The sequence below is a fragment of the Hippopotamus amphibius genome, chromosome 15 (genome assembly GCF_030028045.1).
Source record: "Hippopotamus amphibius kiboko isolate mHipAmp2 chromosome 15, mHipAmp2.hap2, whole genome shotgun sequence".
Taxonomy (NCBI): domain Eukaryota; kingdom Metazoa; phylum Chordata; class Mammalia; order Artiodactyla; family Hippopotamidae; genus Hippopotamus; species Hippopotamus amphibius.
In genome coordinates, this window is record NC_080200.1 from 4,187,978 (window position 1) to 4,211,237 (window position 23,260).

General features: G+C 53.6%; 1 protein-coding gene across 1 annotated transcript; it reads right to left on the minus strand.

The window, feature by feature from the left end:
- Window positions 1–14,937: 14,937 nt before the first annotated feature.
- On the minus strand, window positions 14,938–18,918 carry TINCR (TINCR ubiquitin domain containing). Its single transcript, XM_057709366.1, has 2 exons — window positions 18,577–18,918; window positions 14,938–15,047 (listed from the first exon to the last, which is right to left on the minus strand). Exons 1-2 carry the CDS (start codon window positions 18,834–18,836, stop codon window positions 15,044–15,046), a joined length of 264 nt encoding a protein of 87 aa, XP_057565349.1. The 5' UTR covers window positions 18,837–18,918; the 3' UTR covers window positions 14,938–15,043.
- Between the last annotated feature and the right edge of the window lie 4,342 nt (window positions 18,919–23,260).

A 23,260-nucleotide genomic window follows, 5' to 3' on the forward strand; every position in this document is an offset into this window, starting at 1 on the left:
AATGGACCGGGCACTGCGCCTGGCGTGATGGGGGTGCCCCTCTAGTCATCCTGGGCTTCTGGCTGCAAGCAACAGAAATGTGCTCCAGGAAACATAAGCAGAACTGAAATTTATAGATAACTCTCGGGGTGGAAGGGAAAGCTGGAGAAAGAGGGTCAGCCAGACAGAGAGCAAACACAACCATATTTTGCCACCCACTAGCTTGTGACCTTGGGTGAATCACCTTTCCCCCTTGAGACCTCAGTTTCCATAGCTCTGAAAGGGGGAATCATTGCACCTGCTTCATTTATTCAATGCAGTCATTCGAAATATTTCCTGAGCCCTGACTGAGCACCAGGCACTGCCCTAGGCACTGGGAATTCCGCTGTGAACAAAACAGGCAGAAATCTCTGCCCTGGTTGAGCTCAAAGCCTAACGAGGAAGACAGGCAATGAGCAAAGAAATCAGTAAAGTCTATAGGGCTTTACAGAGTGCTATGTGCTGGAAAGGAAATTAGGGCAAGGAAGGCATTGGGAAGGAACAAGAATCGGGGAGGGAGGGCAAGTTGAAATTTTAAACAGGATGTTCAAGGAAAGCCTCTGAAAAGGTGAGATTTGAGCAGAAATCTGAATGGGGGGAGGGAGAGACCTGGGAGAAGCGCATTCCAAGCAGAGGGAATAGCACGTGCAGAGGCCCTGGGGCAGGACTGTGCCTGGCATGTTGGAGGAACAGCGAGATGTGTGTGTCTGGAGCAGGGTGAGTGAGAGGGACAGAGAAAGAAGGTGAGGGCATGGAGAGGAAGGGGGCAGGTCCTGAAGGTCTCCTTGTCCAGAGGGCAGGGAGAAAGGGCATCTCCCTGCTACGGCCGCCACAACAGTGACAAATGTTCACTCCTCCTTCCCAGCCTATTTGGTGACAGAGGTAATGGGCTGGTCCCCAAATTTCATGCTCTACTTTCTCCTTTAGAAATAGAACCTGCCCAGGTAAAGACTACATTTCCCAGCTGCCCCTGAACCTCAATGTGACCATTTGACTATGCGGTGTATAATCGGTTGTGAGCAGAAACGGTGTATGTAACTTTCAGGTTGTAACCTCAGAAGATAAGGAAAGGCCCTCCTCTACCCCTTCTCCCCTTCCCCCTCTGCCCTTGTCTGGAAGGTGGCTGTGAAGGCAGGGGCTGGAGCAGCCATTATGGCCCACAAGATGGAAGTTTGGCTGAGGAAGTAGAACAACAATAGAAGCCTGGATTCCTGATGATTGTGGAGCCACCACTGCAAGCTGAGCTGATGCCCAGACTATGAGGACAGGCATCATTTAAGCCATGGCTTCTTCATGTAAGCCATGGTCTTACAGTGTCATTGTCCACAGATCTCAAATAATCAAGAGTTTTGGACTTTCCTGGTGGCGCAGTGGTTAAGAATCTGCCTGCCAATGCAGGGGACGCAGGTTCAATCCCTGATCCAGGAAGATATCACATGCCGCAGAGCAACTAAGCCTGTGTGCCACAACTACTGAGCCTGCACGCTACAACTACTGAAGCCTGAGTGTCTGGAGCCCGTGCTCTGCAACAAGAGAAGCCACTGCAATGAGAAGCCTGTGCACCACAGTGAAGAGTAGCCCCCGCTCACCACAACTAGAGAAAGCCCACACAAAGCAACAAAGACCCAACACAACCAAAAATAAAAGTAAATTAATTAAATTTGAAAAAAATTTTTAAAAAGAGTTTTGAGCACTGTCACTACCAGCATTACATCCTCCAGACTTCCTCTCATCTTATGGACACTCCTCTACTGCAAATTGCCCTTCATTCCCCCTCCTCCTCCCGATTTCCCTCTGAGTCTTCTCTTGGCCTCCCAGCTCTTGCTACAACCAAGCTGTGCTACGACAAATCCGCCACCTTGTGGCCAGCCTGAAAACTGTCCTTCTTGGCTCTCTGGAAACCCTGCCCCTCTGAGGTTGCCCACTGGCTCTCCAACAGACTTTGTTTTATTCCAAGATATTTTCATGGATGTCCATCGTCCCTTACATCCACTTCACCTTCACATCTCCCTCTCTCTTCCAAATTATGGCAGCTCTACCAGAGTTTTTGACCATTAGGTCCCATGTGTATTGCAATTTTGTAAGGCAAAAGGAAACCAGAGAGGGTGAGTAACCTGGCTGGGTCACACAGCCCAGAAATCCTGTCCAAAGGAAGCAGAAGAGTAGAGCTGGTTGAGAGAGGATGAACCACTGACCTTCTGGCCTGGGAAGGGAGGACACTGAGAATCCACTGAATGCTCACCTAGGAAACGCCTCTATCAGAGCTGGCTAATATTCCTTCATTCACTCCACAAACACTTATCGGGCAATTGCTGTGAGCCAGGTCCTAAACACCAGCCCATTTCAAACACCAGGACCAAAACACATCCATTCTCTCCCTCTCAGCGTTCACAGGTTAGTGTCAGAGCTGTGATGGACGAGCCCAGAAGAGGCCCCTGAGCTGGGCTGGAGCCTCAGGCTTCCTGGGGGAGGTGATGTGTAAGGTAACATCTGAAAGATGAAGAGGCGAAGGCGGGGTGATCCACAGGAAGGAAACAGCAGGAGCAAAGGCTCAGAGTCCGGGTGTGGTGGCTTTGAGTCCCTGAGAGCATCCAGAGCAGGGGGAGATGAAGCCAGAGAGGCAATGGGGGTGAGATGCTGGGGACTTGAGGGCAATGGGGAGCCAAGGGAGGATTCAGAGCAGGGGAGGAGTGAGATCAGATTTGCCTTTGATGAAGGTCCCGGGGAGGAGGGCCAGGAGGGGCCAAGCCTGGAGGCCGGTCCAGGCCGGAGGGAGGGCGTGCAGGACCGGGCTGCGTCTCCCGCACCACATCTCCCCGCAGCCTCGCTGCGCCCGGACGCGAGCAGGAAGGAGAGCCGGGAGGGGGTACCTGGCAGCCAAAAGCCCAGCGGCTAATGAGCCCAGTGCGGCGCGGGCTATTTTTAGCAGCCGCTCCTCGGGACGCCTAATCGCTCCGGCCTGCTCCCGCCAGGCTGCCATGGAAACGCTCAGCGCCGCCGCTGGAAGCTCGGTCCCCGGTCCCGGCCTGCGCTGCCCGCCGCCCAGCCCCGGGCCGGGACGCGGGCACTGCCACCGCCGGGAGGGGCCCTACCTGCCCTCCCGCACCGCCGCTGTGTGTCCCGGGGACACCTCTGCCCGTCTCTGGGCCTTAGAGGGTGAGGGCGGGTCAGCGCGGGCGCTGGAGGCTGAGCCCCAGGTTCGAATCCCCGCTGAGATAGCGGCGCCGGGGCGCGACCTCAGGCTTATCTTGGAGCCTTGGTTTCTCATTTTTACAATGGGTCCCCCCCACCCCCGCCCACGTTTTAAAGATATGACTGCAGGGACTGGGGTGCCTGGAGCTTAAAGCTCAGCGTCTGGCCCCAGTGCCTTCAGCAATGCATTGAACACCTACCGTATGACAAGCATGGCCCTAAGCGCTCCAGGCATTCATGTTATGTATTTAATCCACAGGCTTTTTGCAGATTGTGTTTTACAGATGCGGCCAGTTGCCACAGAGAAGTTAAGTGCCTAAAGTCACACAGCATGCACATGGTAGAGCCAGGATTTGAATGCAGGCCAGCTGGCTCTGGAATCCCAGTACTAAACCACTCATCCAACTGCACATATATTTAAACTGGAATGTGGAGGGGCTTGTGCTTATCCCCCAAGGAAGGCTTCATGAATGGTGGCCTCTTAAGCAGTGGGGGGACCTGGTTTTCACCACCTGCCTTGCTGGATGGGAAGCCGGGGTGAGAGTCTTCACTCCCCCAGGGGACAAATGGGGACCCTCAGGCATGGACGGGGGGCTGCAGGTGGTCCGATGCTGAACCCTGGTGCTCAGGTCTCTCCCACCCACCCGAGAGAGATTTTCATGGAGGTTTGTGGGCACGGGGGCCAGGGCAGCCCGCCAGCGACTGACACCCAAAGCTATTTCAGGCCGTGTCGCTCAGACAAGTTGATGGGGATGGGCTGGGTGTCAGGAAGGAGGGGTCCAAGCTGGGGAGGGGAGAACAAAGACCCGACCTGGGCCAGGATGAGGGGATGCGTGGGGGAGAGTGGGGGAGGGGCACAGTGGATAAGAGCCTGCCACCTGGCCTCTCCGTGCCTCAGTTTCCCCATCTGTAAAATGGGTGTTAACCATCACAGTCCCCACCTCCTAGGGGCCGTTGGGATGATCAGAACATCCAGGGCAGGGTCCTACCCATCTGTATTTAATGTTTGGATATCTTGTTCCATGTGGATTTTTTTACATTGGTTTGGATTCTTTAAAATATGACAACCTTAAAAATGCCTTCCTATATACAGTAGGTGCAGACAAATACCGTTTGACTCCACTTATACGAGTGACCTAGAATAGTCAAATTCATAGAGTCAGAAAGTACATTAGTAGATGCCAGGGGCGGGGGATAGGGGTGGCGAAGGGGGAATGGGGACTTAGTGTTTAATGGGGACAGAGTTTCAGTTTAGGAAGGTGAAAAATTCGGGAGATGGATGGCGGTGAGAGCTGCACAACAGCGTGAATGTACTTAGTGCCACTGAACGGCACAGTTAAATATGGTTAAAATACTATGTTTTATATTATGTGCCTTCTACCACAATAAAAAAACATTAAAAAAAAATATGACTTAAAACGGTATTTACCTGGCTGGCTGCGTCTGTGGGCGCCTCCTCAAGTTTTGCATCGGAGGCGAGGGAGGCGCTAATCTCCGTCCAGAGACAATCACGTAGGTTGCTCAGAACCGTTCCCGGCACGTGGGAGGCACCCAAGGACACGGGCAAAGAACGTGGCTGACCTGAGGACCGAATGCTACAAACAGTGCGGAATGTCACGTGATCCCAGCGTGCGTTATTATTATTTCACTATTGTTAGCTACCGGCCCAGCTCTGCCCTGGGACCTTAGACTTTGGGTGCGCCCACCTGGAAGATGATGTAATAGCCTATTATCAACCCAGATACTAGTATCAACCCTGATCCAGGGGACGGAGGGAGGAGGGAGGGAAGGAACCATTCTGATGCCTGCTTGCAGCTGCCCTGACCCGAAAACCGCATCCTTCCCACCGCCCCGCCGGGCCCTGTGCCCGCCTTTCCGCCATGGGGCGCCGCCTCTGTCCTCCTCTGCGGATGCACCCTAGGAAGAGGTTCCCAAGGACTGGATCAGCTGGGGCCAACAGGGGACCATAAGTCCCCGTCTCCCCCACTCTTCCCGGGTCACCCTGGCTGGCAGGAAGGGCTGGGGTGGGGAGGCCAAGGTTACCATGCCCCTAATTATAGCCTGGCTATAATTAGCCCCAAGATGAATTAAACATGAGGCAGCCCATTTTGGGCGGCAGCATCTCTCTGACAGTATAACTGTTCCCCCGGAAGCAGGCAGACGGTGGGGCTGCTGTGTGAGGCTGGGTGGGCGGGAGATACCTACCACCCACAAACACCAGCTGTGGTCCAGGGGGTGTGCGGTGTCCGCAGCAGGTGCAGGGTCCCCACGTGTGTGTCCTTGGGCGCTTACCGGCCTGAGGGCAGCGGTGGCCCTTGGGCCTCAAGAAGGCTGGAGGCTCAGGAGTCAGGCCTGGGTCATTAAAGCTGCCACCCGGCATGGCATCTTCCTGGGGACCCATTACTTTAGTTTCCTCCCAACACGCCTGAGTTTCCACCATTAAGAATTCTATCAGTCACTCGCACCTTCCTGAGCATGAAAGGCTCCCCAGGGCAGAGCTCTGGAAGGAGGCGAGGAGAGGTGCCTGGATGGGAGCCTTATAAGGTCGAAAGACCTCAGGCCCTCCTTCCTCTCTGGACCTCAGTCTTCCCGTCTGTGTAATGGACCTCTGATGGCCAGAGGAAGACTTGGGGTAGGGGGGCGGGTGACAGGCTCCCACTCTGGGGGTTGCCTCTCCCTGCCCCAGCCCTGCACCAGTTAAATTAATTCCCTAGACCCTGGACCCCAGGAAACAGTGAAACCTCCCCAAAGGCCAGCCAAAAAGACAAGGGCTCCTTGAAGTATTTCTGCAGCAGGAGAGGGAGGGAGGTGATGGGGACAAGACAGGGCAGGGGACACGAGCCTCGGTGTCCCCAGTCTGAGGACATACCCTCCCTCTACCCCACTGGGCCCCATCTCTCTCTCTCTCTCTCTCTCTCTTTTTTTTTTTTTTTTTGCCACACCCGTGGCTTGCGGGATCTTAGTTCCCTGACCAGGGATCAAACCCCTGCCCGCTGCGGTGAAAGTGTGGAGTCTTAACCACTGGACAGCCAGGGAAGTCCCACTGTGCTCTACCTCTCTGTCCCCTCGCACCCCATCCACTCATTCCAACCTCCCCCCCTTTGCCCGTGCCAGTACCCCCACCAGCCCTGCGGTGACCTTGCCCTTCCCAGCTTCTGTCCAGATCCATCTTCCATTTTGATGAAGGGCCCATCCCCAGCTTCACCACCCGGACGAGCCACGTGACCTCGGCAAGGCCAGTTTGCCCCTTGGTGACTCGGTATCCCATCTGCACCGTGCAGGGCAGTGGACACAGGGAGCCGTTCATGACCCAGTGTCAGAGTCTGTCCCTCCCTGCTGTGTGACTCAGGCCACCAGCTCTCTCCCAGCCTCAGTTTCCTCCCCTGTAAAATGGGAGGATAATACTAGTGGGGGTGAGAGGAGAAACCAAAGAGCCCGTGACTGACCCTCCCCGCCCCCCATGGCTGATATCCTACGCAAGCTGGGCTATGCGGAGTCCAGAAAAACCAGCCCTGGAGAGGATCCCAAGCTGGGAGACACAGAGACCTCCTAGCCCGAGCAATCGGGGTGGACAGGAGATTGGGGGCCCATGGTGGGGTGCGTGGGTGCAGTCTCAATTTTGGGGTTCATAAAGGAAGCCTCCTGCAGACGTATGCCCTGAGTTTTGAAGACTGAGGCGGATCCACACATAGGAAAGGAGGGGCATTTCTGGTTAGGGGAGCGGCTGGGGCAAATGCTTGGAGGCAGAAAGCAAAAAGTAGCAAGTCCTGGGCTCAACTGGAACCCAAAGTGGCTCACAGAACAACCTGTCGGAGCTTTGCAGGACAGGATCTCAGGTTGGAACCCACTCTGGGGGATTCCGTGGGGCCTCAGAACACTGGTCCTAGTGTCAGCAGCCTCTTGCAAAATGGGGGTGCTGATAGCTTACACCCCACCCCCCCCAAGAGCTACTGTGAGGAGAAGATGAGCTGAGAAGAGTGTGTAAACACTCAGCACATACTCGGTGCTTGCAGCTGTTGCCATGGTTCCAAGCAGAAACACATAGATCATTTTTTAACGGTTATATATTTACTTCAATGTATATCCCCCCAAATTTATATACCATCTACTCTGCTCAAAAAATATATATATCTGAGTTTTCCTGGTAGGATATAAAGGTGCATTTTTTAAAATAAATATATTTGGTTGGAAAAGAGTGAGGAGGAGGTTTAGAGAAAAAAATGATGGAGCGAATGAGGGAAGCCTGGAGCCGGGAGCCACTCGGGTAATAGATTTCTCAGCCTGTTCCTGGGCCTAGTAATTAATCCTGAGGGGCTAATTAAGTTCCGGCTTCCGCTCCAGCCACTCAGAGGCCTCCCTCCCCGCCTTCCCTCTCCCCCAGGGAGGCCCAGCCTGGCCCACCCCCGCTAGGGCCTACCTCCTGCAGCACTGCCAGGCCCCCAGATCCCTGGGCTTAATCATCTGGAATTAAGGTTTAATCAGAGGCCTTAACTGCAGGGAGGGGAGGCTAGGCGGGAGGAACGGTCTCCCAGGTGCAGCAGCGCCTCGAATAGGGTGAAGCCAGTGTGGGGGGTCAGAGCCTGTCAATATTTAACACTTAGATACTTTGTTCATTGTGGGTGTTTTTGCATTCATTGTGAGTTTTTTCAAATGTTGCATTAAAATAGTATTTATCTGGATGACTGAATATGGCAGTACCTCCAAAGTTTCCCCCTCCCCCCAGTTTTATTGAGAAATAATTGACATACATCAATGCATAAGTTTAAGGCCATGATGGTTTGATTTACACATATTGTGAAATAATTATCACAATAGGTTTAGTTCACATCCATCTTCTCATATAGATACAATAAAAAGAAGAGAAAGAAGAAAAGAAGAAAGAGGAAACATTTTTTCTCCTTGTGATAAGAACTCTTAGGATTTACTCTCTTCTCTCTTTTGGCTTGTAGGATCTTAGTTCCATGACCAGTGATCGAACCCGGGGCCCCTGCAGTGGAAGCATGGAGTCCCAACCACTGGACCACTGGGGAATTCCCAAGATTTACTCTCTTAACAACTTTCCCACATACATTACAGCAGTGTTAGCTACAGTCTTCATGCATGACATCCCTGGTACTTATTTTTCTTATAACCAGAAGTTTGTATCTTTTGACCACCTTCCTCCAAGCCCCCTAAGTTTTGTGCAAAAGCCAGTGCCTTGTTCTGCCCACCCTAACTCCGGTCATGACAGCTGAGTGGAGCCAGCAGCTCCTACCCATCCTGAGCTCATTTGAGCCTCACCCCTGGGAGGGGGTGGTCTACTATCGCGCTGATTTTGTGGATGAGAAACTGAGGCCCAGAAGGTCAAGTCTTAGCTTCAGGTCACTTGGCTAAGGGGAGGCAGAGGCGGCATTCAAACCCTTGACTCCTGGGTGGGGTTATCGCCTGTCTTGGATCCAGAGGCAGTGTAACCAGCTTTCCCCAGCCCCTCAGAGCTTTTTCTCTTGAGAAACCCACCACATCCCATCCATCTAGGAGGAAAAGCCCATGCCCTCCCCACAAGGCTCTGCACCACCTGCCCGTCCCCTCCGTGCCCTCCCCTCCTCCCTCTCCCCACCCCATCTCTCTGCTCCAGCCACTCGGGCCGCCTTCTCGCTGTTCCTCCAACACATCAGGCACGGTCCTACCTCAGGGCCTTTGCACAGGCTGATCCCTCTGCCTGGAAAGCTCTTCCCCCTCATCACTCACCTGGATCAGTAGCTATTGCCTCCACTCTGGTCCCCTGGCTCCCAAACTCACCCCCACCCCCCCACCCCCGCAGTCTGCCCTCCCAGTAGCGGCCACCAGAGGGGGTCCGTGAGCACCTGAGTCAGGCCCCGCCCCTCCTCCGCCCACAGCCCTCCAGGGTCCCACCTCCCTCTGGATAAAAGCCCAAGTCCTCCCCTCTGCCCACAAGGTCCTGCGCGACCTGCCCCCAAGGGCAATGAGATCCATGGAAGGCTGTGGCCTTCCAAGGTGGGCCCACAGAGCCAGGCTTTGCACCCAGCGGCATCTGGCTCCAGTGCCTTCTGGGCTTCTCCCCTCAGCCTCCCAACCTCTAATAAACTCCCGAGAAGTGCTGGGCAGACGCGGCAGTGAGGACACTCTTTATCTGTCCAGATCAGGCCGGCTTGGCGCAGCAGTCAATAATTAATTCTGAATTTCCCCCATTTGTCAAAGTGGCAGGAGCCAGAGTGCCTGGAATCCCAATCCCAAGGCTCTGTGCCCCATGGCCACCTGGAGCTGGACACGGTGACAGAACTGGGCGGGGGACCCTCCTCAAGCCTGGGAAGGGAGGGTGTCCTTGGCTCCCACTCCCTTACTCTCGGTTATTAAATGCTGCACAATTCAACAGTGACCAGACCAGACCTCATCCCAGCCTTCACGGTGCCCAGAGGCTAGTGGGGAAAATTATACATTGAATGAATAATAATATAAATAATTAATGCTACAAAGGAAAAGAACAGGATACTGTGTGAATGCAAAACCGAGGGAATGTGGTTGTTTAGAACCTCCCCCAGGAAGTGACATTGAACCTGCAAATCAGAGGATGAAAGATGACGGGTGGGGGGAGGGTCCTCCAAATGTAGACACAGCACATGCAAAAGCCCTGTGGCTGGAAAGAGTTTCTCCCACGTGGGACCCGGCAAGGGGGTAAGTGGGTCTGGAGCTCAGAGCACAAGTGTGAGGTCAGTGCCAGGCCTGGAGCCATCATGGTGAGGCCAGCAGCCTTCAGTGGACAGTCAGGGGCCATCTGAGGAAGAGGCAGGAAGTTTCTCTGATAATCTGGGGCTGCTTCCACCCCAGGTGAGTCAGACAGCAGCCTGGACAGGCGACTCTGATTTTTTGTTTTCTTTTTTCTTACAACTGTTTGTTTTCTCCTCAGAGGATTCTTTCAAACTCACTCAGGCGGGGGGATGAGTCAGGATTTCTCTGCCAAGAAACAGCCTAGGCCATGCAAGCAGCTTCTCGCCCAGCCACCTTAAACACCTCCCTTCTTGGGTAAGTGGGGAAACTGAGGCTCAGAGAGGGACAAGGACCACCCAAGGTCATTCAGAAGAGGACTGTGGGCCGAGCCCAGAGATGGGGTTTCCAGGATCCTAGGAGTGGCCCCCTGCTCTGCAGCTTCTGTCTCTTCTGCTGGACCTCAAGCCCCATGAGGACAAACAGCTGGGTATCCTGGTCACCATGCTGTCCTCAGTGCCCTGCAAATCGGAAGTGCTTCATCAATGATTATGGAATGGGTGGTCCCAGCAGCTTTTGAAAACACCCCAGAGGTCATGCTCAGAGCATCAGGGGGAAAGGATCCTTTTTGGGAAGGGATATGAAAGACAGATAGAGGGGTATGGAGATAGAGAGACAGAGAGAGATAAACTGCCAGAGACATTGAGGGAGACAGAGACAGAGACAGAGACAGAGACAGACAGAAAGACTCAGATAGAGATAGTGGAGAGTGCAGATCAAGAGACACAGAGAGAAAGTCACAAATGGGGGCAGATACATTGAGAAGAGATTGAATGGGACACAGAAACAGATGAAGACATGGGGCAGGGGATGGCAGGGTCAGGACCATCACTAACCCGTATAGGAGATGTTGTATGAATTACAAAAAGATTCCCCGTCCTGAGGGCCTCTCATCCCAGCTGGATGCTTTTGTGCAGTGAACAACCTGCCCCACCGTCTATGGCAGCCGATGCAAGGTCTGTCTTGGTATCTCCAGCAGCCAGCACAGGGCTGGGCACACAGAGTGCACTGGATAAATGCCCGCTGAACTAATGGACAGAGTTAGAGAGTGCCAGAATCTGGCCTGGAGTCAGAGACAGACAGACAGACAGACAGACAGACAGACAGACAGATTGAGGGGCATAACAGAATCAAAGCAGAAAGTCCAGGTGCCTGCAGTTTCTGGCTGAGCCACAGATGCCTCCTCTGGGAACCACCTGGATTTACTTGCCACAAAGCTAGTGGGCGGCCAAGGCAGGAGGTGGCCCCTCCCCAGGACGCCGCAGGCCCCAGCAAGAGACAGTGACTGCCAAGTCTCACCCGAAACTCCTCGCAGCCCAGACTTGCTCCTGGGGTGGAGCCAGGAGCCTGAGAGGCCCTGGGGGGACCAGGCTTCCCCCATTTTCACAGCACAGAGATGGGAGGGGGCTGGCTTGGGGTCACTCAGAATAGGAGTCAAGGGGAAACCAGTCCTGGCAGAGGGAATGGCTTGTACAGAGTTCTGGAGGTGAGTGGGAGGGAAGGGCGAACGAGACGCTTATGACTGAGAAATGGAGAGTGAAGCCCAAGGCCAAGTGAGGGAGTTTGAACTTGGCTTTGTTTCCAAACGCCAATCTTTTATTCCATACACACTCAAATTCCGTCCCTCCATACTTAGCACCAACCTGAGTGATCCTGGGGCCCCAGAGGCGAATCCTAAGACTGGGAGGACACACAGACCTCCCTGCTCTGTGGGTCAGAGATGAGCCAGGAGGGATGGAGGCTGCAGGACCCAGAGGCCAACTTTGAGAGAGCTGTCAAGCCCACATGGAGGTGCAGCATTAGTGCAAGGACCTTGAAAAGTTAGGGTTACGCCAGGTGAAAAAGACCCAAAAGGACATTCTGGGCAGTGAATACAAAAGTCTGGAGGTGTGTAATAATCGGACAAGTGCTGGAAACAAGCCAGAGTAGCCAGTGACGCCGCTGTCCCCAAAAGGGTCAGGGTTGGACCAGAGAGAGAGGGGGAGAGCCAGGGCAACAGAAGCCCAGAGGGAAGTGGAGGCTCTTCTTCAGGGTCAGAAATGGCTGCATAAAGAAGAGGGCTGGAGCTGGGGCTTTGAAGGATGAATAGGAGTTTGCAAACAGAAAAGGTACGGCATGCAAACTGAGCAGAGAGGCTGTGGCCTGAATTTAAAGAACACTGCTGATGAAGTAGCAGGACAAAGGACTTGAGGAGTAAGATCAGTCCATGTTGGATTTCTCCAGATCCAAGCCTGGCAGCCTGCCATTCAAAGCCAAGAAACCCAAGGCCAGTTCCCCTTGACTCCTCCAAGATCTGTTAGGCCTGCTCCAGCCACTGTCAACTCTCCTCTTTGGGTCACAAGTACTGTCCACTTTGGTCCATGATGACACTTGATGGGGGATGCTTTCCACAATGTGGCTCTGGGATCTCAGGCCAGGCTTGTGCCTCTCTGTGCCTCAGTTTCCCCATCCAGAAAATGGGAACACCAGAAGCCACTTTTGCTGTTTTGTGTTCATCTCAGGACTGGGAGGCCTCCAACAAACAATGTAAAGGAGGCAAAGACATAACAGGAAGAAAGGAAGGGAGGAGGGAAGGAAGAGAGAAGGGAGGAAGGGAGAAGATTTGCACCCCTCCTCCATGCCAACACCAAGGGACAGGTCCAACATTATTATTTCAGAACACGCCAAAGCTGTCGAGGCTTAAGAAATGGGTGGTGATTTGCATGCAATTTGCATGCATTTTGCATACTGTTTGTTAAATGTCAAAAAGGCCTGAAAATGCTTTCTCCCACCCCCACCTCAGCCAAGAAGGGGGAAGCTCTCCCCCTTCTTCTATCAGGGACCTGCTTACGGGCTGGGGACCCCTCAGTTCAAGGGTTGCCAGGGCAGCAGACTAGAGGGGGTGGGGTGACCTGGGATGCCCCATCTGTAAAATGGGCCGTAATCGTGGCCACCACTGCCACCACCACCACCACCGAGCCTCACAGTTTGCAGACTAGAGTAAGTGGTGGCCAGACAAGGACGTGACACTGATCCTGGCACGTACAGGAAACTGAGGAATGGAGCTGGAGTGGCTATTAAAAGCCCCACTTTCCTGCTGGGTCCTGGGTTGGGGGCAGGTCCCCCAGTGTTTGCGTGACTCACCGAGGCCAAAACCAGGCAGGAGCAGGGGCCTCGGCTGCCTGGTCCCTGGAGGAGGGATGCCTGCCTCGTGCCGTCCCCACCCCCATGACAGGCAAACGCCGATCTGAGCACTACTCTGCCTGTCGCCACGACTTATTTATCCACCTGTCCCTGCTCTGGGCCCTGCGGCCAACAAGACTCTTAATTTAAGCATTATTTCTTCCCAGTCTGCCGAGTGTCTGCCCTGTGATGCCAGTACCCAGAGCGTGAATGCGGCCCTCGAGGGCACGCACGCCGGCATCCCCCAAATCCCGGGGGTTTGCGAGAAGTACCCGATGCCTCGTGGCCACAGATCAAGATCCAACGGAGTCCCGACGTTTTTTGTTTTTTGTTTTTTTCTTGGCTGCACCTCAGGGCTTGCGGGATCTTAATTTCCCGACCAGGGATCCAACCCTGGGCCCCCAGCAGTGGAAGTGCAGAGCCCTAACCACTGGACTACCATGGAATTCCCTACTCAGAGGGTCTTGTACTCAGAATTCCTACAACACACTGCCTGGAATAGCCAGGAATACCCCCACGATGACCATCAGTGTCTCAGCGCTCTGCCAGGCACAGACGCCCACCCAATCCCCACCCACTTAACCAGAGCCCTTCAGACACAACCAGCAGACCCCGTGCAGAAGGTGAGGTAGCGGGACTGAACTAGAAGGACACCGCCACGGGGGTGGACACGGGTTTGGGGGAGGGGAACAGTGTGACACTGGAGCACTGGGAGAGGGCTGGGGTCCCCCAGTCTCCACCTTTAGTCATTTGAGATTTCATGTCTGCCAGCACCCCCCAGCCAAGGCTGTTCACAGTAGAGGGACCTTGAGGGGGCCCAAAAGAGGACAAGGTCTCACTGGTTTGGGAGGAGGGAATCCGAGAAGACTTCCTGGAGGAGGCTGGAATCCCAAGTGGACTGGAGCTGCAGAGAGGGATGTGAAAGGTGCTTCAGGCTGGGGACACAGCTTGGGCACAGGTGTGGCCAAGAGAATGTACAAGGCAGGAGGGGGTGATGCCCCCAAGCTCCTCTTCCCTCTGTGCTTCTCTTCATGTGACACCCTCCAGCTGCCTCCCAAGATGGCACCATGGTTCCCACTGCAGATCAGGCACTGGAAGCCCCAAGGCAGGAGCCACCACCTCAGGGTCAGGGACTGGGGCTCCATCAGGAATGTCCCGGGCATTGGGCATCAGCTGGTCAGGCCAGTGTTTCACCATCTACCCTGGGAGCCCAGAACCTTGGAACAGCAGGATGAAGGGGATAAGACAATTTCAATCCAGGCCCTGGGAGGGTGAAACACCAGCTCTCTGGTCAGTTTTCCTTCTTCCCGTTTCCTTAATGTCCCCATGGACAGCAACACCTGCAGCCAGCTCCTCCTTCCAGATGGCCCTGGTGCCCTCCAGGAGGAGCAGGGATGGTCCTTAGCCACAGGTAGCCATTCCTGGGGGGAGCTTGACACTTGGAGCCACCTGGTGGCAGTAACAGGAATTGCAGGCAAAGAGTACACAAATCAAACCTGCCAACCAAAGCCTGTTCTTTGACTGTTAAGGAAGAGGGGTAACAGAGCCCAGAGAGGAGAAGCAATCTGCCCAAGGGCGCACAGCAAGTCAGGGAAGCATTACTCAGGCTCATGTGTTAGTCCAAAGGAAAGCAAGAAGGTAAGGTCAGTGACCCTGCCCTAGGGGCCAGAAGCATAGGGGTGTGCAGAAGGGTGATGGTCCTCAGAAATGAGCCCCTTCTCCTCTCTGAACCTCAGTTTACCCATATGTGGTCTCCACAATCTCTAAGGTCCCCTCCACGTCCCAAGTGCTAGAGTGACTTACCCAGAGTGAGGTCAAGGCTCCTGGGAGATGCCCCCCCACCCCAGCCTGTTCCTTCAGCTAGCATCTCTGGTCCCCTTGGTCATGGTTTCACATCCTCCAACCCAGATTACCTGCAGGAGGGGGACAGAAAAACACAGGATGCAGGTCAATGCAGTCCTCACCTTAAGGCCACCTGGTCTGCTCGGTGTCCAGCCAATGCATCTTCCTGCAGCTGCCAGGACCCGCCTCCACCCTTCAGACCCTCTCTCTTGTTTTCAGGTGCCACTAGAGCTCCAGGAAAAGGTTCTGAGCATCCCCTGCTTCACCTCCAGAGATATACATTCAATGAACATTTATTGAGCACCTACTATGTGCCACGCACTGAATTGAGGAAACAGCAGTAAGTAGGATGGACAACAATGCCCTCATAGAGTTTACAGTCTATGAGATGGGGTGAGAAAAACTTAGTAAAATATTAATAAAAATAATTAGTGAAATATAGAGAAGTCAGTTCCAGGGAGAAAGATAAAGCAGGGGTTGGAGATGGTGTTGGTGGGATGAAATTTTAAATAGGTGGTCAGGGAAGATTACACTGAGGAGGTGGGATCTGAACAAAGGCTTGAAGGAGCTGAGGGAAGGACGTGGAAAGCATTCCAGGCTGAGGGAACAGCAGTGCAAAGGCCCTGAGGTAGGACCATGCCTAGAGAGTTGGAAGAACAGCCACCTAACCCGATTCTAGTTCAGCCTCCACCATCACTCACCATCACTAGACCTCCACCCTGGTACCACCACCCCCTACCCCCCAGCCCTCCCCACCCCCTCCACAGTCTGTCCTCCCTGCAGCAGCCAAAGGGTGCCTGTGAGCACCTGAGTCAGACCCACCCTCCTCTACCCACAGCCTTTCAGGGATCCCACCACCCTGGGGGTAAGAGCCCAAGTCCTCCTCGTTGTCCACAAGGCCCTGCACGATCGGCCCTGGCCCCTCCCTGCCCTCCCCTCCTCCCTCTCTCCCCCCTCGCTAACTCTGCTCCAGCCACATGAGCCTCCTCCCTGTTCCTCCTACACACCAGGTCCTGCCCCAGGGCCTTTGCACATGCTGTTCCCTCTGCCTGGAACACCTCCCACCCACTCTTGTTCTTTTTGTTTAATCAGCTCCTCCACATCATACTCTGAACTGTCACCTTCTCTTCTCCGTGGCCACTGTTATTAGGGTAGCAATACCTCCATCACTCTCAACCTTCCTGTGTCTTTCCACAGCACTTATTACAACCTGACATTCGAACATATATTTATTTGGTTCCTTGTCTGTCTCTCCCATTGGACTGACTGTGGGCTCCATGAGGTCAGGCCTGGTCTGTCTGGGTCCTCGCTGGGTTCCAGTGCTGCCCAGCACATGACCCAGCACACAGTAGGCACTCAATAAATGCTTATTGTACAAGGGTGAGTCAAAAATTATCCACATGCTGGTTATGTTAAAACTTCTGTTGGCCACACTATCTTATCAGCACTTTCTGTTCAAGGCTTCTGTCTCCCCAGTCACTGCTGTGCAGGTGTGAACGTGCTACATCAGTTCATTTGTAACTGCAGTGTGAGCAAAAATGGATGCCCCACTTGCAATTTGCACGAAAGAAGAGCAGTGTGCAGTGATTTGTGTTTTTGTGGTCTGAGGGTGTGCACGTCTGCACACTTTGCCCACACTGTCGACACTCTGCAGAAACTACGTTTTGAGGTGTTAAAGCATCCTCCCTATAGTCCTGATCTTGCTCCATCGGACTTTCACCTGTTTGGTCCCCTGAGAGTAGCCCTCTGAGGACAAAGATTAATTCTGATAAGAAGTGAAGACAGCAGTGCATTCGTGGCTCACAGCTCAGCCTAAAACATGAATTGGGAGATTGGGATTGCCATATATACATTACTAATAAGAAAAGAAATATCAAATTGTATACTTTAAATATATGCAGTTTATTGCATGTCAATTGTATCTCAATAAAAGTTCTTAAAGAAAAAAAAGCAAAGACAGCAGTGCATTCGTGGCTCGCAGCTCAGCCTAAAACATTTTTTAATGAGGGAATACAAAAGCTTGTTGACAGATGGACAAAGCGTATTGAAAAGCAAGAAGACTGTGTCGAAAAATGATATATTTGTCTTTTCTAAAAGTTAAGCAAAATAAATTCTACAGCCAGAGTGCAGATAATTTTTGACTCACCCTCATGTACTGAACATTGATTGTGTGGACGTCTGTGGGTCATCCAGCTGCTAGGTTTTGGCCACTGCCAGGAACACCCTCTCCCAGTCCCAAGCCCCAACCCCCACACTCGTCACCATCCCATCCATCTCCTCCTGCCCCCTGAGACCCTCCTTCGAGAGGGCCTGGAGAGGCAGGCCCCTCCCACGCTATCTTGAGCCTCCAGGACTGGCATCTGAGCCTCTCCAAACATCACCCGGACTTGGTGGACCAAGCCTCTAGGGGCTCGGCGAGCATGACCCCCATAAACTCCAGGGTTACACAGACAGCTCCAGGATGACCTCCTCTGCCCAGCACCTCCTCCTGGGCTCTGGGACCAGCCCCTGACCATCCCCATCATCTCATTGCCCATTTCGCCAAGCACCAGCCTTCACCATTTCCCAAAGCTGCCCCAGGGCTCTGGTGTGCTATTCCCACGGCCCAGCTGCCCTTCTCTGCAGACCCCTCCTTGGGTTGGGAGACCCACTCATTTCCGGTCACCTTGGCCAGGGGACCTCTTTGGATACCCCCAGATAGCCAGGTCAGAGTGTGCGCAGCAAGGGTCAGAATGGGAAAGGCAGCGGTAGTGGGGGAGATGGATGAACAGCGAAGAAAGAGAGAGACACACACACAACACAGAGAAGCACAGCAGAGACAGAAATGGACAGAGATGCAGAGAGACAAAGAGAGACAGAGAGACAGAGAGAAAGAAGAAAAAGAAGTGAAATAAACAGGGACAGTTCATGGAGAGAGGATGAGACAGGAGACAAAGAGGGATCATGAAAAAGACAGGGGAGGCTGGAGAGAGGCAGACAGAGCAGGAGAAAAGAAGAAAGCCGGCAGGGGCACTCGAGCCGCCCTCCCAGCCTTTCTCAGTGCAGGGTTCCCTCCATCCTTCTCTCCCAGCAGGTTCCCACAATAGCGGGCACTTGGGGGGGGGGGGGCTGCGTCCACAAGGGTGGGAAGGGTCCCCAGTCCACCCTCCTGCAGCCATCCCACCCACTCCACCCCGACCCCAGCCACGACCTCCTGTGCCTCCCCCCAGTCCTGACCCATTTCCCACCCCTGGCCCCAGCCAGGCCCTCCTGTGCCCCCCAGCCCCCCACTCATCTTGACCCACCTCCCACCCCACACCGGGGATGCCAGCCAGGCCCTCCAGTTCCCCGCCTTCCCCCCTACCCAGGTACCCCCCAGCCAGGACCCCAGCCAGGCCCTCCTGTGGCCCCCAGGCTCCCCACTCATCCTGACCCACCTCCCACTCCACCAGGGACGCCAGCCAGGCCCTCCTGTGCCCTCGCCGTCTCCCCCTAGCCCCGACTCACCCCTCACCCTGGACCCCAGCCAGGGCCCCCCGTCCCCCCCACCCCCAGCCCACCCGATCCCAGGTCGCCCCCCACCCCCACCCCACCCCGCTCCCAGTCCCCGCCCCCGACCACCTGGGGTCGCTGACGAGCAGCAGCACCGAGCCGTCCTGCAGGTGCACGTCGCGCACCGTCTGGTGGTCGTCCAGCCGCCGCGCGTTGTAGTAGAAGGTGCGCTTCCAGGAGCTCACGCCCTGGCCCACGAGCTGGGCGCGCAGGTCGCTGAGCGTGTCCCGCGGCCGCACCGTGAGCGGCAGCAGCAGCGCCTCGTCCGCCAGGTGCACCTTGATGTGGTAGCGCTTCCAGCGCGACAGGCCCCGCCGCAGCCCCTCCATGGTCCCCGCCGGGCGCTCGGACCCGGCCGGGGCCCGGCGCGCCCTCCGCACCCGCCCGACCGGCCCGGCCGCCCGCCCGCCCGCGCCCCGCCGCGCCCGCCCGGGCACGCCCGGCTCGCAGACTGGAGGGCGGGGCGCGGCGGCCGGACCCGCGGGCCCCTCGCCCCCACCCGCCGACGCCCCTTCGTTTCCGCAGAGATGGTTTAAGTGCCTACTGCGCGCCAGGAGGATGGAGGCGCCCCGGGTGCCTGGGAACAAAACGCACCAAAAGGAGCTGCCTCATATAAAGATAGATATGTAAATGCGCAGTGCATCCATTGTGGGAAGTGCTAGGGAGGGACCAGAAGAGGAAGAGAGCTCGAGACTGGCCGGCTATTTTAGGGATCAAGGTCAAGGCAGGCCTCTCCGTGGAGGTGGCATTTGAAGGGCGATCTGAAGGAGGAATGAGCTAGCCACGCGAAGGGTCATGATCAAGAGTGCTTACTTACTGCAGGCTGAGCTGGGAATAGCCTGTGCAAAGGCCCTGGGGCAGGACTGAGTGTGGCTATTGGAGGAACAGCGACAAGGCCCCGTGTGGCTGGAGCTGAGGGAAGGAGGGAGAGAGAGGGAGGAGGGGAGGGCAGGAAGGGGACAAGGCAGGTTGTGCAGGACCTTGTGGGCTGGGGGGAGGACTTGGGCTTTTACCCCAGGGAGGTGGGAGTCCTGGGGGGAAGTGACAGAGGTTTGTATTTGTCACGCACATATTTGACTCTCATTCAGTCCCTTATTTCCTTCAAGACACATTCAACTGGTACTTATTCTGTGCCCAGGCTGGGCAATGCTGGGCACCAGAGAAATCCCAGCCTAGGGTCCTGCCCTCTAGGGTCACCCAGTTGAGGGTGAGGGACACAGAGTGTCCTATGTGGTCAGGGTTTGAGTAGTAGAGAGACCCCAGGCTGGGAAAGGCCAGTAGGGGGAGATGTTTCCCAGGTGAGTGGGCATTGGAGCCCTGGGGCTTTGACAGATAAGTAGGAGTTCAACACTCCCACCAAGGAGGTACCTGCCCATAGTCACCATCTATATAGTTCACTGTGTGCCTAGTGAGGAGAAGCAAGAGTCAAAGCTTGTGGCCAGTGACAGTCAGGGGAGGCTTCCGTGCTGTCCTCCCCGACCCTTGCAACCCCTTTCTCAGGCCCTGCCAGCATCTCCAGTCTTACTTACCCAAGCACCCTCTTCCTGAAAGCCTTCCTTGATTGCTGCCTGCCCCTATCCATGGCTATACCTGCCAGGACAGGACTGACTGATTCTGGGTGTCCAGAATGTTGACTTGACCTCAGAGACTCAGTCTGCACTTAGAAGCCAGTTATGGTGGAGCCCGCTGGCAACTCTTCCTCCAGCAGTGGCAGAGGGTGGGGGAGGGAGGCTGAGGTCAGAACAGGGCAGTGGGCAGATCAAGGGCTCTAATACCCGATCATGACCCTTGGAAGTTCCCCAGGAAGGAACTTAACCTCCCTGGGCCTCGATGTCCCCATCTGTCCAATGGGGTCGTTGTGAAGTATAAATTACTGCACGTAAGTGCCTAGAAATGTTCCTGAAGCATAGTCACTGGCTAATTGGCTATGTTGAGAGAATCGTCAGGTGCAATTGAACTCCTCAAGGAAAAGCAAATAAAAACAAAAATAGCAAACAGGAGAAAACACCTGCTAAGTGACAGATGACTTTCTAGTACTTGATTTAAAAAAAGAAAGGAAGGAAGGAAGGGAGAGAGAGAGAGAGAGAAAGGAAGCTTCCCTTAATTCTCAGATGACAATATTATCTCCCATTTTACAGATGAGTAAAGTGAGGCTCAGAGAGGGTGACTTCCCTGAGGATACACAGTGTAAAGTGGCAGAATTCTCCTTCTTCTCCTCCTCCTCCTGCTCCTCTTCCTCCTTCCTCTTCCTCTTCTTCCTCATCTTCCTCCTCCCCCTCTCCCTCCTCACCCCCTCCTCCGCTCCTGGAATTTTCTTGTTTATGTTAGTTGTTACTATACAGCTTCTTATACAACGATCAGATTTCAGATAGAGATTTTAAAGATGGCTAAGGGCAAAACAAATCCCAGATGGATTACCACCACTCCCAGAAAAAAAAAAAAGAGAGACAGAGACAGACACCATTAAACTACTAGAAGAAAACATGGGAGTTAAAAATGATAATAATTTCAGTGTGTTGAGGCATGACATTACACCTTTAATGATTTAAAAGATTAACAACTAAATACAAACAAATATAAAATTTATATACAAACACACATACGCAAACACACACAAATACTAGAAGGTCAATAGACAAAGTCAGGGAAACTTTTCTAAGACATGATAGACAAAAGGTTGATTTCCTTAATATGTAAAAAACTTCCAGAAATCAATAAGGACCAACAATCCAATAGAAGAAGGGGCAAAAGATGTGAACAGTTTCTGAAAAGGAAATACAAATGTCTTCTAAGCATATGAAAGAGAGTTCCTCCTTGCTCATGGTAAGCTACATATAAAATAAAACTACCATGAAATATTTTTTAAAAAATCTATCAGGTTGCTAAGGATGGAAAAGTTTGATAATTCACCATGTTGCTGGGGTTTGGGGGAGAGAGCAATCTCATGCGCTGCGGTTTGGAGTGTGAAATGTCCTAATCTCTCTGATAAGATGTATTGAAATGAGAAGGTGCTATATCCCTTCTGGGAATCTACCCAGGTGCCCAAGGATGGATTATACTACAACATACAGGCGGAGTAATTTACATGTAATCCACAAGGAACCCTGAGGCTGATCTCACTGAACAAAGGGTGGAAACCCAGGCCCAGAGGAGGGACAGAATGAGGGCTCCGGCTGGTGTGCACTGTCTCTAGGGAGGGTGGGCGGGCTGGCTCTACCTGCGGTCACACGGCCCCAGCCACCTCCCTTGTCAGGCTCACCTCCAGGTTTCAGGCAACACACCTGTTGATGTGTAGAACAGGTCAGAGCAAGACCCAGAGAGGCTTGGCTTTAACAGATGGAGGCCAAGCCGGCCACACTGAGCCCTGTGAGTGCTGGGTGCCAGTTCCAATTAATTCTGACTTTCTCATTAAGCCGTTAAGAAAAGCCAGGTGGCTGCAGGCAGTAGGCCCTCTGCTTGGGCTGCTGGATTAGAGGGATCCTGGTTTCTGCCTCGAGACACTGTATCATCTGTCACGGGCAATTATGGAAGACCCAGGCAGACAGTGACAAGCTCAGTGAATCCTCCAAAATCGTGGACTCCCAGAATCTTGGAGTGCCTGGCATTCTAGATGCTCAGAATCTTCTTCCCTCCTCCCGAACATTCTAGAATCCTAGAGGGAATTCCCTGGCAGTCCACTGCTTAAGACTCACCCCTTTTACTGCAGGGGCCTGGGTTCGATCCCTGATTGGGAATTAAGATCCCCCAAGCTGTGCAATGTAGCCAAAAAAAACAAAAAAACCAAAAGAATCCTAGAGCTGGGATCCTGAGTGGTCAACACATCACTTCTGGCTGTCTTGGAGGGGGAAAGAATGCATGGACCATCAGAGGCAGAAGACATATGTGCGGGTGGAGGCCTGCATCCGACCAATCCTGCAGGCAGATAGGAAGGGAGTGTCAGTGCTGTGCTAACTTGCCCCTACCTGTGACATTCCCACTGAACTTGGCACTGCCAAATTCTGGAATCACAAATACTTAACCTCTTGGGACTTCCTAGATGGCGCAGTGGTTAAGAAGCCACCTGCCAATGCAGGGGACACGGGTTCCACCCCTGCTTCAGGAAGATCCCACATGCCACAGAGCAACGAAACCCATGTGCCACAACTATTGAGCCTGTGCCCTAGAGCCCGTGAGCCACAACTGTTGAGCCCATGTGCTGCAATTACTGAAGCCTGCACGCCTACAGCCCGTGCTTCACAACAAGAGAAGCCACTGCAATGAGGATCCCAAGCACCACAATGAAGAGCAGCCCCCGCTCTTCACAACTAGAGAAAGCCCATGTGCAGCAACGAAGACCAACACAGCCAATAAATAAATTAACAAATAAATAAATTTATTAAACAAACAAACAAAAAACCAAATACTTAACCTCTTGTGACACAGGTTTCTTACCTAGACTTATCCCCTTGGCTCAGAGGTCTCTCAAACTGGAAGCCCAAGGGCTGAATCTGTTTTGTTTTGTTTTGCCACATAACGTTTACAAGAAGAACTAGTGAATGAGTTTTTCCATATAAGAAGCTCCATTGGATACAATGGAATACTACTCACTCATAAAAAAGAATGAAATCATGCCATTTGCAGCAACATGGATGCAACTAGAGATGATCAAACTAAGTGAAGTAAGTCAGACAGAGAAAGACAGATATCACATGATATTGCTTATGTGGAACCTAAAATATGCCACAAAGGAACCTATCTATGAAACAGAAACAGA